Source organism: Esox lucius, chromosome 12, assembly GCF_011004845.1.
Source record: "Esox lucius isolate fEsoLuc1 chromosome 12, fEsoLuc1.pri, whole genome shotgun sequence".
Classification (NCBI taxonomy): domain Eukaryota; kingdom Metazoa; phylum Chordata; class Actinopteri; order Esociformes; family Esocidae; genus Esox; species Esox lucius.
In genome coordinates, this window is record NC_047580.1 from 13804105 (window position 1) to 13816290 (window position 12186).

General features: G+C 39.1%; 2 protein-coding genes across 10 annotated transcripts in view; both read right to left on the reverse strand.

The window, feature by feature from the left end:
* prex1 (phosphatidylinositol-3,4,5-trisphosphate-dependent Rac exchange factor 1) overlaps positions 1-1894 on the reverse strand; it is a 93389-nt gene extending 91495 nt beyond the window's left edge. For 2 of the 5 annotated variants that reach the window (XM_034295834.1, XM_034295832.1), the window contains exon 1: positions 1059-1893. In XM_034295834.1, coding sequence (XP_034151725.1) covers positions 1059-1202 — 144 coding nt within the window. In that variant the 5' untranslated portion in view covers positions 1203-1893. Of the gene's footprint in view, positions 1-1058 lie in introns of all 5 variants that reach the window. The other 3 variants (XM_034295831.1, XM_034295833.1, XM_034295830.1) reach the window with 3 other exon arrangements.
* A 2652-nt stretch (positions 1895-4546) lies between these two features.
* LOC105013918 (ral GTPase-activating protein subunit beta) overlaps positions 4547-12186 on the reverse strand; it is a 33953-nt gene continuing 26313 nt past the window's right edge. For all 5 annotated transcript variants that reach the window (XM_020051934.3, XM_010875791.5, XM_010875790.5 and 2 more), the window contains exons 28-29: positions 11614-11762; positions 4547-7942 (exon numbers count right to left, since the gene is read on the reverse strand). In XM_020051934.3, the coding sequence (XP_019907493.2) occupies positions 7746-7942; positions 11614-11762 (346 nt within the window). In that variant the 3' untranslated portion in view covers positions 4547-7745. The remainder of the gene's footprint in view (positions 7943-11613; positions 11763-12186) is intronic.

Consider the following 12186-nt stretch of genomic DNA (forward strand, 5'->3'; position numbering starts at 1 on the left):
GCTGCTGTTGAGCTACCCACCCCTGGGCCCATCTACACTTGAGAACGCAGGGGTTAAATTAAGAGATTTAAGACATGATGTAATGGAAGGCAAAAGGCAGGAAAGAGGCAGAGTGAGGGAGGTAGGAGGATGCGATTGTTATCATTTTTGCTTTAAGAACACCGAAGTTTGAGTCATGGGGATTGAGTTAATTCCAGCATAGAGTATCAATTGACTGACAGCCCTCTATTTAAATGTGTAGAATGAACTGTGTCAACAGGTACTTTGTATCCTATAGCACGTGACCTCGAACAGTTGTATCATGTATCTTCTATCATTCATCAACAGATCGTAGAGGCGACGGCGCGGATTACGGGAGAACCAAGAGACTGGAAACAAACAGATATTACAAGGAGAGGTGACAAATTAAATTGCCACCTGCAGCTGGTCTAGACTCGAGCTCGACCTTCTGGCACAGTCATGTGCCCGCGGGTGACGGGCGAAATATGAGCCCATTCATTATTCAGATGGGATTGTAGAAAACGTTACCTAACACTTCGCCTACTGTGAAGAACTGATTAACAGCCTCAGAAATATCAAAGAGTGAATATGGACCCAATTGCTGTCTCGAATGGGCGGCGCAGCAAGGCTACATCATTTCTATTGAATTGCGAACTGTGCAAATACACGGTTTCAAGGCGTGCTGGGCTTTTATCAGAATATAGGGGCCGTCCCTTTAACTGCAACACGGACTGGTAAATAAAGGCGGCATATGAAAAACATTCCAAGAAACAAACGTTTCATCAGCCCAAGTAATTTCATGCCTGTTTATTCGCCTAAACGGAAACACTTAAATAGAGAATTAAGGACACCGTTCTAACATGCTGTCATAAACAGATAGGTGAAGCGACAAAACCTATTAGAGGATGTTGAATTTAGATATAAATGCATTCCGCAGCTATAACAAGCTGACATCACAGGCAATTTGTGATAGAATGATTCATCAGCTGAAAAATATTGTGTCAGGTATGCCTAGCAACAGGTTAAATTGAGGCAAATCAAGCGCATTCAAAACTTACCGACTGGAGGAAAAGCAATACCCGAACGTAATCCCTCTCTGTGTTCAAAATTTCATTTAAAACACAGAGCCTCAGGCGTTGTTGGCGGTCCGAATCTTTGGTGCCGTGGACACCGCCGTTCTCATGTTGCCCGTCTTCTTCCATAATCGATCGTTATTCAACGAGTAGGAAAACAACTCCTCCAATTATTTAGTAGAGTTGGGTTACTGCAAAAGTATTCCGAGTTAGTTGCAGTTTAAGTCCATTTTGCAATAGCGTATCCGCAAACACCAAGACAACGATGCGCAGTGCGTATGTGTCTTATGCTTTAAATTAACGTCACCAAAAGTAACAAAACAAAAACACGCGCGTCTTCAGACTTTCTAGAAAAGACAGAGAAGCCGCAATCACTGAAGATTGACTGCAGGTCGATTTGTAAAATCTGATTTCCCGACAACAAAAAGTGAGGTGATAATTTACATCTTACCATATGATAGGCTATCAGATATCTAAAACACAGTCTGTAAAGTTGATTAGTTGTATGTCAACAGAAGTTTTCAAGAAACTACAGAACATGACGATGTAGCGAGCACAGTTCCGCAGAAGGCTGTCTGAAAAACGCTTGTTGTTCTTGCTTGGGTTGGGACTGAGCCGAGCAAAAGCATGTCAGTGGATGCTTTCAGAAGTGCAGCAGCTTATGAGTAGATACCGTCTGTCAGTTATCATAACGATGTATGGTCTCTATCAAATAAAAAAAAATTCACCAAAGAATTTGATCACGCGTTCTACGATGCATCTTTCCAGCAATAATCTATGTAGCAAGAATTTCTCAACGCTACGCAACGAGCCCATTTGGAAATAGTAGGCTATATCGTACGTATATAGGCTACGTCTGTCGACCATGTGTCAATACTAACAGGATATAACGCTGCGAATCAGCTTTCTCCATTCAATTCATATGAGCGTAACATTAGATCTTTCCAAAATAGTGAGACCCATCAGCTGTTTAAAACACATTTTTACCCTTGTCTAAAAAAAACGAGTGGTTGAATCACGCACGGCAGGAGTACATTGTGAAAAATAGTTTCGTATTGCAGACAGTGTAAATTTAGCAACCAGTGATGGAATGTTCATTAGGCTACATTAATTTAAATATTATTGATTTATAGCTACAGGCCTATCTACACTGTAGTCTATATGCTTCAGTTATCTCAGCTTTTATTTGAACTATTCTGTTTTTATCCTATAAAATATGCAAATGAACACTTTGTTAAACCTTCAGCGGATATCTGCCTAATGGGGACACCAACGGGGCAATACCCTAAAAAATAAACGCAACATTAAAATATGCTGTCTGGGACATTGAAGATGAACACATTTTAAGCATACCGTTTCGATCTGGATGTTTGATATATTGATTAAATCTATATCTATATGTTGAATCACTATCATACCTTATAAAGACATAAAATTCCAAGTTTGAAAGCGAGTGGTTTAGATAATATGAAGCACATCTGCGCATTCAGGGTGTGGACAAAATAACGGAAACACCAAATGGAAAAGGACTGTTACTTTGAAGCAACTTAATCACAATTCCAGCCGCAGATGCAGAGGTCACATTAGGTTGACTGCCAATTACCAGTTCTTATGTATCAGCTATAAAAGAGGTCTGGCAATTTGCACTTTGTTATTTGAGTTTTCAAAGCAACATTAAGCAGCTAACAGTTCCAAATAGTCTGTGCCTGAACTGCAGATGCGTCGTTCACAGCAACTGCCGAATTTGTGAAACAACCTCAAAACTCATAAAGCATATAACGAACATGGACAAAACTGCGTCAGCGTGTGATCGTAAGATGAAGTTGACCGATGGGTTGACGGACACTTAACAGAATAGTTGTTCAATGCCCCAAAAGCACACACACGAAAATCACCACAGAATTGAATTAGTACCTCTGACACGGTCTCAACAAAAACTGTACATTGTGAGCGCCACAAAGCTGGAATTTATGGCAATTCAGAAACCTCTTGTATCCAGGCTCACAAAGATGTATAACTCAATGTAAAAAGCACAAAACCTGGACCCCTGAGTAATGGAAAATTGTAATATGGCCGGGTGAGTCATCTTTCACCATATTACCTGTATCTGGACAACTGTTAAACATGGCTGGGGATCTGTGACATTATGGGCGGTCATATTTGCAGGAATCATTGGGTCAGATGATTGCTCTGCATTGTCATATAACAGCCAAGGAATATGAGGCCCTTTTGCAGGACCAGGAGCAGCAGGTGCAAACAGTTTCCTCATAATGTTCCAGTATTCCAGGATTATAATGCCCTCATAAACACTGCTAAAATAATTCAAGAGTGGTTTTATAGTCACCAGAATTATATGAAATGCCTCTCACGGCCTCCTCAGTCACCATTGAACCTTTGTGGGAAGTTCTGGAGTGCAAAGTAGATTCCCACCACCTTCATCCCTCAATGAACTGGATCATTTCCTTCTAGTATGGTGCAATATCCCACTGCACACAGTTCAGGACTTGTATGACAGCATTCAAAGGACTGGAGCTGTTCTGAATGCAAAGATTGGCTATACCCCTTATTAGGCCCTTAATATGATTATATTTCCATTATTTTGTCCACCCCCTCTACACGAAGTAGTACAACATTTTTGGGACCTCTTTTGCGTTAACAGCACTACTTTTACGAGAAATGACCAAAAATCCCAGAATGCAGCTTTAAAGTGTTAATCCCATTACCAGAAATGTTGTGAACCAATTTGTTTCCATCCTGGTCAGTGAGTGGTTCTTTGCCAAGATGATCTTCGACCAGTGTGGCATATCGACAAGCTGATGAAACAGACCAATCATACGCATTGCGCATCGTTCTCTTGGTGTTTGCGGATAGGCTTTTTCTAAATGGACTTAAACTGCAACTGGAGCACCTTGTGCTCGGGACAATAAAAAATAAATAATAATAATAATAATAATATGCAGTTGCGTCACACACAAAAAATCCCACAGATGGCTTGAATATTCCTGCAATCGGCAAGCAGACTGTAGGAATATTCACCACAGCTGCTGGCAGAGAGTTTAATGTTGATTTTGCAGTTTTTAGAGAATTTGGCAGTACTTCCAAACAACAACTTTAAATTTGCAGATCACATTTGACCTGTGGTATCTAAAACCAGCCACCCAGCAGCTGATGAAATTGTGCATTTGCCCAACCTATGAATTTCACAACAAACTGTCTCAAAACAGCTTATCTACATGCTCGTCATTACATCAACGGTTTTAAGGGTAAGGTACCATTGCATTATGTGAAGGACTATCAAGGACAACAGTTCTGTACTACCAATGGATAGAAGTGCTGTAGTTGAACACCATAAGCAGAATTGTTCAGTTTAGAAATGTGAGTATGATGACCTCTAGTGGATTCATTTGTAGCACAGTAGACAACATCGTATTAAAAACTACCAAATGACTAACAACCCAGTGATTAAACGTTAGTGTGATTTTATTTTACTTTATTCTTCCAAAACAACAAAGTTTGGGAATTAAAAGAAATTGAATGACTATTAAAAGTTTGAATCAATTCAGGTTACATTCATTATCCAATGTGATTTTCCCAGACCATTGCATACATACATTTTCTTTGCTTTTTTAAATTAGTAACGCAACAGACCACTGACATAATGCACACTTTCTTATATTTACATACCAGTCTTTCTTTCTATACATCAAAAGTCATTATTACCAAACAGAAGTAATTTAGGATAAGATGCAATATTGATTAAGCAAATGCTTTAACTATTTATTTCATATGTACTATACCAAATATTTTTTCGTTCAAAAGCACATAAAATCATAAAAGCATAAAAGTAACCCATTATGTATTCAATTAAAGATGGAACAAAAAGTCAGACTAATGGGCAATTTTTGCATACACAGATTAAGTGTAGTCCTGGACTAAAATCTATGCTCAAAGGACTATGAAGGACTAGACTTTACCTGTGTCCACATAACCAGCCCTACGTCCTTTTGTCATTCACATTTCACATGATATTTCTAAACTGCAGACCTGTGTAAAACCAAAATAAATATACAAAAGAACAATAATTAGATTTGCTCAGTGCATTAAGACATCCCATGAGAAAAGTTTTAGAAATATGTTGGAAGGGATTTCCCCTTTTTTAACCATTGCCATAAATAAAATATTTCAGACAGTAAGTAAAGGGTTTTTGCTTCAGGGGTTTTAAGAACTTTAAGTAAACACAAATCGGTAAACCAACTGCAATATGCAAAAAATTAAGATTGTATACCTGGATTTTTAATTTTCTCATAATTCCAAATAATATGTAACTACTTTTCCTATTTTATCAGTAAACATTACCATCCAAACAAAGTGCATTTTCACATACCCTTTGTTTTTATGGGATGCAAAAATAGTCTAGAGATAATTCACACATTCAAAAATAACATTTTCTCAGCATCCAAAGAGGTGCATTTAAAGAAGAGTAATACACATTGGCAAAAAGTGTACTTCAGAATTTTAAAGAACCATTTCACTCCACAAAAACAGGCAGTACCAATGTTGTTTATATTTAACAAATATGATGCGATGGCACTGAATTAAATGGCATCAACATAAGTGAATTTCATTTCTTTCAATCAAACCTAAATCATATAAATGACAAGGTGATATTGTCAACCAAATGTAAATCCAAATAAGGTCACCGTAAACTTGTCATCCATCATAAATACTGTAGGCCCTCTATTGCTGTGTTTCAGGTACTAATCTGAAACATTTCCAAAGTTTTAGAGTAATGTGGTTCCTATTTTGATGAAGCTTTGCTCATGAAGGCTACATCCAGACTACATTTCAGACTAGCTGGAGCCACTGGGGGGTGGGGGTCTAAGTTTTACCCGCTCAGCTTCAGGCACACTTGTGCAAATCGAGAAGGGGAACGTGCACACCAAAATGAAGGGCCAAGGGGAACATGATTGTTTGGGATTGAGCCTTTGTTCCTGGACTAGACAGGGATTCATGTATTGAATCCAATGGGGTTAGGAGTGACTTTGCAAAATGTGATTGGCAATACGGTGGTGTACTTTTAAAAAAGACAGACCTCTATGGCAAGACGCATTATCGACCCAAGTTCTCAAAACTGAAACTAGTGGTATCTAAAGATATTGTGTGTGATGAGACCGAAAAATAACCCCTCCCTGGGGGACAACAAATGGTTGAAATGTCTGTACCTAGTGGGACGTACCATCAGCAGAGAGGAACGGTATGTACCGTGTTCCCTTTCCAAGATAGACTGTCTCTGATCTCACTGACGCTGCATACAGTAGAGATATCCCTTTGCATGGGATGAAGAAACATTGCAGATGGAAAGTTCACATCAACATGGTTCTCATAGTAAAATAGTGCATTACGAACCATGTCAAAAATGGTCCAGAGCTGGAAAGAATTATACTGGTCAAGTTAACCATTTCATTGTAAGAACAATGTGTGTGATATCTCTGCAGCCGACCAACATTAAAGGGATAGTTCACCAACACACCTTAAGGTTCTATGAAAACCTCAGAATTACGGTAGGATACAGGGGAGAAGCAACCATTTAAATGCATTTACTGATTTCAATTAATCTTCGGGTAGTTTGCGTTCTATAGACTGAATATGCAATTTTCAGCATTTTTTTCTTTTTTAAAGGTAGTGAAATATACATGTTTTTGTAAGAATACAAATATTTTAAAACTGCCTGTTATTTGCTAAGGCCATACATAGTATTTACTGTAGGATTCCCTGCATCTTCACCATCATCATCATCATCATGTCTTTAAAGGGTCAAGAGACAAAACTCTGTATACTTTTTGTGTGAAGAGGCATGGCATCCATTAAACCCTTAATTCAGTTTGTGGCGTAGTGGCATTCCAGTGGTGGAAGCTGCTGCCTCCTGGGCACATGTAACACTGGAGCATGGGTTTGAATCTAGGCCACTTCATTTACAGCAAAACACTCCAACTTTCTTAACGGTCTCCATCCAGTAAAGCACATAAAATCCCTAAACACATCATTAATCAGTTAATAGTTTGTAATGACTAAACACTTTCAAGGTCATGTATGGATCCATCATGTAAAGTTGATTGATCCAACTGTAGCTCCAGCACGGTATCAGCCTACATGTTTGCCTTTAAATTCCAAATTCTCATCTTCTGCCTAGCTGTGTCAATATGATCACGTAAACCTATATAATTAGTTTGGGGCGTACGTTTAAAGTACATCAAACCACAAACTCAAATATGAAAGATGTAAAGGCCAATTAAGTCAGTCAATTTCCATCACAATGTAAAAACAACAACAACAACAACAACAACAGAAAAACCGGCCAACTAGACTGTTCTATTGCGTCAAAAACTGTTGCCACAAGGCAAACACTAGTAGGGATGTGCAGTAACTGAACGTACATTGACTGTTGCATGACAGAGATAAACAGGGGATTAGTGGCTTGGCTACCATGTGGGCACTACCAAAGTAACTCTAAACACATTGCTCTCAACGTTAATGGCAGCAATGTGTTTGATATAAATAACAAAATAGAACCGTATAAATATAGAGCATCTGGGGCTGTGTGTGTGTGTGTGTGTGTTTAGGACAGAGACAGGCTGCAGTCTGTGTGTGTCAGTGTTTTTAAAGGAGGCGGGGTCAAAGGTGAATAGGCCTCCCCTCTCCCACCTCTCGGAAGAGCGAGGTGTAGAACTCAGGTTCCAGCTGTTTGTTGCGGTAGCGGTGAACAATGTCAGCTATCTTCTGTTTACGTCGAACATGCGGTGGGCTGTACGTCTCGCTCTCCAGCCGCTTCCGCCGGCATACGTTGATCACCGTTTGGCGCACCAGAAATCCTGGTAGAAAATACCAAGCAAAGAGTGACATAATGAGACAAAAAAAAGAAATGGGACTGGTCCTAATCACAAGTGGTTTTTAACAACCCAGGACACAATGACGAAACCACTAACTGGCCCAGACCTGTCAGTGTTCCGTTGAATTACATTCATTTAGTATATAAATAATTTGATGAAAATACATGAATCAAATATCAGTTAAGGAGTGGGGGGGGGGGGGGGGATAAGTCAGCATAACATACAATCACCTCCAACGATAAAGATGAGTAGGGCTGGATAATAAAGATTGTTGGTAACGGATGTCATTATGGATTAGTCACTTTCCACCAAAAACCTCAAAGTACTGTATGGGACCACTTTACATTTAAGAACTCAACCAAAGAAGTTTAAAGCAAACGCAGAACAAATTAGCAACGCAGAACTCTCATGGCATGGGAGCATGACTGTAATGCATGAGCATTTAGATAGAAAACATGTTGTAGCTGTGATGACAGAATATGAATAGTGCTCAGCACATTTTTCGAATTTCTCCATAATTCCCGTCATGATTTGAATTTTAGCTTATGGAAATCAAACATCCAGTATCTCAATATATTAGAATATTTTTTTTTTTACAAACATTAACATCTCAGGTTGAAATGTCAACCTGAGAAGAGCTTTATTCAGTTAATTAACTCCCTGAGCCTTCAGTACACACAACCACAATCATGTGGAAGACTGCTGACTTGACAGTTGTCCAGAAGACACTCATTGACACCCTCCATGAGGACGGTAAGCCATAGAATGTCATTGCTGAAAGTGCTGGCTGTTCGCAGAGTGCTGTATTAAAGCATATTCTTGGAAAGTTGACTGGAAGGGAAAATTCTGGTAGGAAAAGATGCACAAGCAACAGGGATGACCGCGGCCTTGAGAGGATTGTCAAGCAAAGCCAATTCAAGAACTTGGGGGAGCTTCACAAGGAGCGGACTGAGGCTGGAGTAAATTTTGCATTTCATTTGGAAATCACAAAGAGTGGAGAGGCACAGAATCCAAGTTGTTTGAAGTCGAGTGTGAAGTTTCCACAGTCAGTGATGATTTGGGGTGCCATGTCATCTGCTGGTGTTGGTCCACTGCGTTTTATCAAGTCCAGAGTCAATGCATTGGTCTAACAGGAGATTTTACAGCACTTCATGCTACCATCTGCTGACAAGCTTTATGGAGATGCAGATTTATTTTTCCAGCAGGACTTGGCACTGCCCTCAGTGCCAAAATGATTGTTAACTGGTTTGCTGTCCATGGTATTGCTGTGCTTGATTGGTCAGCCAACTTGCCTGACCTGAACCCCATAGTGAATCCATGGGGTATTGCCAAGAAGAAAATTAGATACACCAGACCCAAAAACACAGATGAGCTGAAGCAACCTGGGCTTCCATAACACCTCAGCAGTGCCACAGGCGGATTGCCTCCATGCCACACAGCATTGATGCAGTAATTTGTGCAAAAGGAGAACCAACCAAGTATTGAGTGCATAAATGAACGTACTTAGGAAACCTTTGCAGGTTTTGAGTCAATTAGCTGATTTGAGGTCGACATGTCTGTATTATAAATTTTGTGATACTGGATTTTTTATTTCAATGAGCTGTAAGCCGTAATCATTAATACTGAAATAAAAAAAGGCTTGAAATGTTTCACTTTTGTGTAATGAATCTAGAATATAGGAAGGTTTCACTTTTTGATTAGAATTACAGAACATTTTAAAAGAATCCACAATATAAACATTCTGAGATGCACCTGTATATTCCACCACAACAGAAACGTTGAGGCATTTAAATGTATTACAATTCCATTAACATTTACAGTATCATGATACACCTCATGATACTCTGGAATGCTTTTCCAAAATGATGTTGTTATAATCCTTTAGTTTTCACACATGTTCTTATTTGTTTTATATCTACTCCCTACAGTTGTTTTAATGAAAGCATTGTAAAAGAACAAGAAAAACCCTGAAAACTTTCATTTTAAATAAAACACATGCATTTAATTCTGGATTAATCAATGTAACAATCGACAGATTAACCGATTATAAATAGTTGTTAGTCGCATCCCTAAAGATATGGAAAAAAAACGATAGCATTTAATGATGAAACTACACTCACCGACAACTGAATTAGGTACGCCTGCTTGTTAATGCAAATAGCCAGTGAATCATGTGGCAGTAACTCAATGTATAAAACATGTAGAGGTGGAGTTGTTATTCAAACGAACATTAAAGTGGGGAACCAACATCCTCAAAGCGACTGTGGTATGTCTTGGTGTCAACATGGTGGTTTTAGGATCTCAGAAACTGCCGACTTGTGATTTTCACACATCAGTGTCTAGAGTTTATCAAGAATGTTGCGATAAACAGAAAACAACCAGGGAGTGGCAGTTCTTATCAGTGAGATGTCATTCAGTGGAGAATGCTCGGACTCATTCAAGCTGTCAGAAAGGCCACAAACACTTGAATAACCGCTCTTTACAACAGCGGTGTGCAGAAGGGTAGCTGCGAACACAGAACGATTACATACAAATACAACTGCGCAGACAAAACGTTATATATTTTTTCAAAATGATTGGTGTCAAAATTACTGGGCCTCCTTATGGAGTCTCATTAAAAAATATATACATGTCTTAAGGAACTGTATTGTGGCCTTTCATGGCTTTCTTTTTCAGTTAGGAACGAGAATAAAGTAACACACAAAATTATTTTGTCATCCATCCAAGGGAAAGAACTTACAAAGGAGACAAATGGTCCGTGACCTTCATTAATTAGGCAATGGGTGCAAAAAAGCTAAACAAAACCAATTATACCACTTAAAGCAGAACTGTGGTAAACCAGCTGGGTTGAGGACGTAAGCGTATCTTGCCCAGATACACCACTAGTTGGAAAAATACAAAATAGCTCTCTATCTAGGGTAGAGAAAGAGGGCATTGGAATTTAATCTAGCGGTAGAAACAGAAGGAGATATTGGAATTTAATGAACAGGTATAAACAAATGGAATACATGCAACTGAATATAGAGGTAAAGATGGTGACAATGGAATTTCTTTTGGCGGTAGGGACAGATACAGTCAGTGGAAATGTATCTACAGGTTGAGACAGACAGGGAAAATGGAACTTAGAGATAGAAACAGAGGGAGTGGAATTAAAAGGGAAATTTTACCACTGCTCTATTTATTTACCTATAAATTGCCTGTTAATATGGTATTAACATAACATGTGCCATCAAAAGTGGGAATTTCCTTACGCGACGCAAGTACGAACAATTCTGTATTTCACAGACCATGATCACTAGTGTGATCCAGCAATCTGCTAAACACAAAGGCCACAATAATTAGAACAAAACATGACTACAATGAGGTAAATGAACGTTCCTGGGGCTAATTTAAATACAATACTGCTGTGGGGCACAACGGCCTAAAACTCTCCACTCATTCATCATGTCGGGGGGCGTCAAAATAAATACAAAAATACACCCCCAAAGAGTGTCCAGTGGGGCATTTTCCCTTTAATGTTAAGTCAGAAATAACAGAGGAGATGAAATGGAACTTCTAGAGGTAATCTAGATGTAGACATTGAGGTAGATAGAAGAACTTAATCTACAGACATGAGAGTGTGAGGAGATTAGATAAAGAAAGCTTGTGGTCACCTAGTGCTCTGCGGCTGACCACCATGCCATCTACCAGGGGGATGACCATGCTGAACTTGCCCATGGCCCCGTGGAGCCTAACCCGAAACAAACCCGTCCTCAGGGGGTGGATGAAGATCAGGGGCATCTCCTTCTCCAGGAGACCAGATCTGAAGAACCACCAGGAGAAATGAAGTAGAAGTGATTCCATTTGAGACACATTTTACACAGCATTTTACAAAAACATCATCAGATATTTCAGGAAGTCATGCATCACTGGAAATAATCTGAATTTATTAAACAGTTTTAGTAACATAGCCCCCAACCAAAGAACTGGTTTCAGCAGACATTAGCTGTTAGAGAATTAACCAGAAGGTGTCTAAATCAAATCCGCAACTTATTCAGCGTGAGTCAATCTGAATAAGAGCGTCAGCTAAATTACAAGTGTAAAATGCAGAACTGAGATGTGCAAAGGACAAATCATTAACATGATTTATTTCATGTATGGTTTCCTAGAAACAAAAGTAAATATAATGTTGCTAATATTGTTTGGATAAGATTACCTGAAAAATAACAAAGAGATAACATGCAACT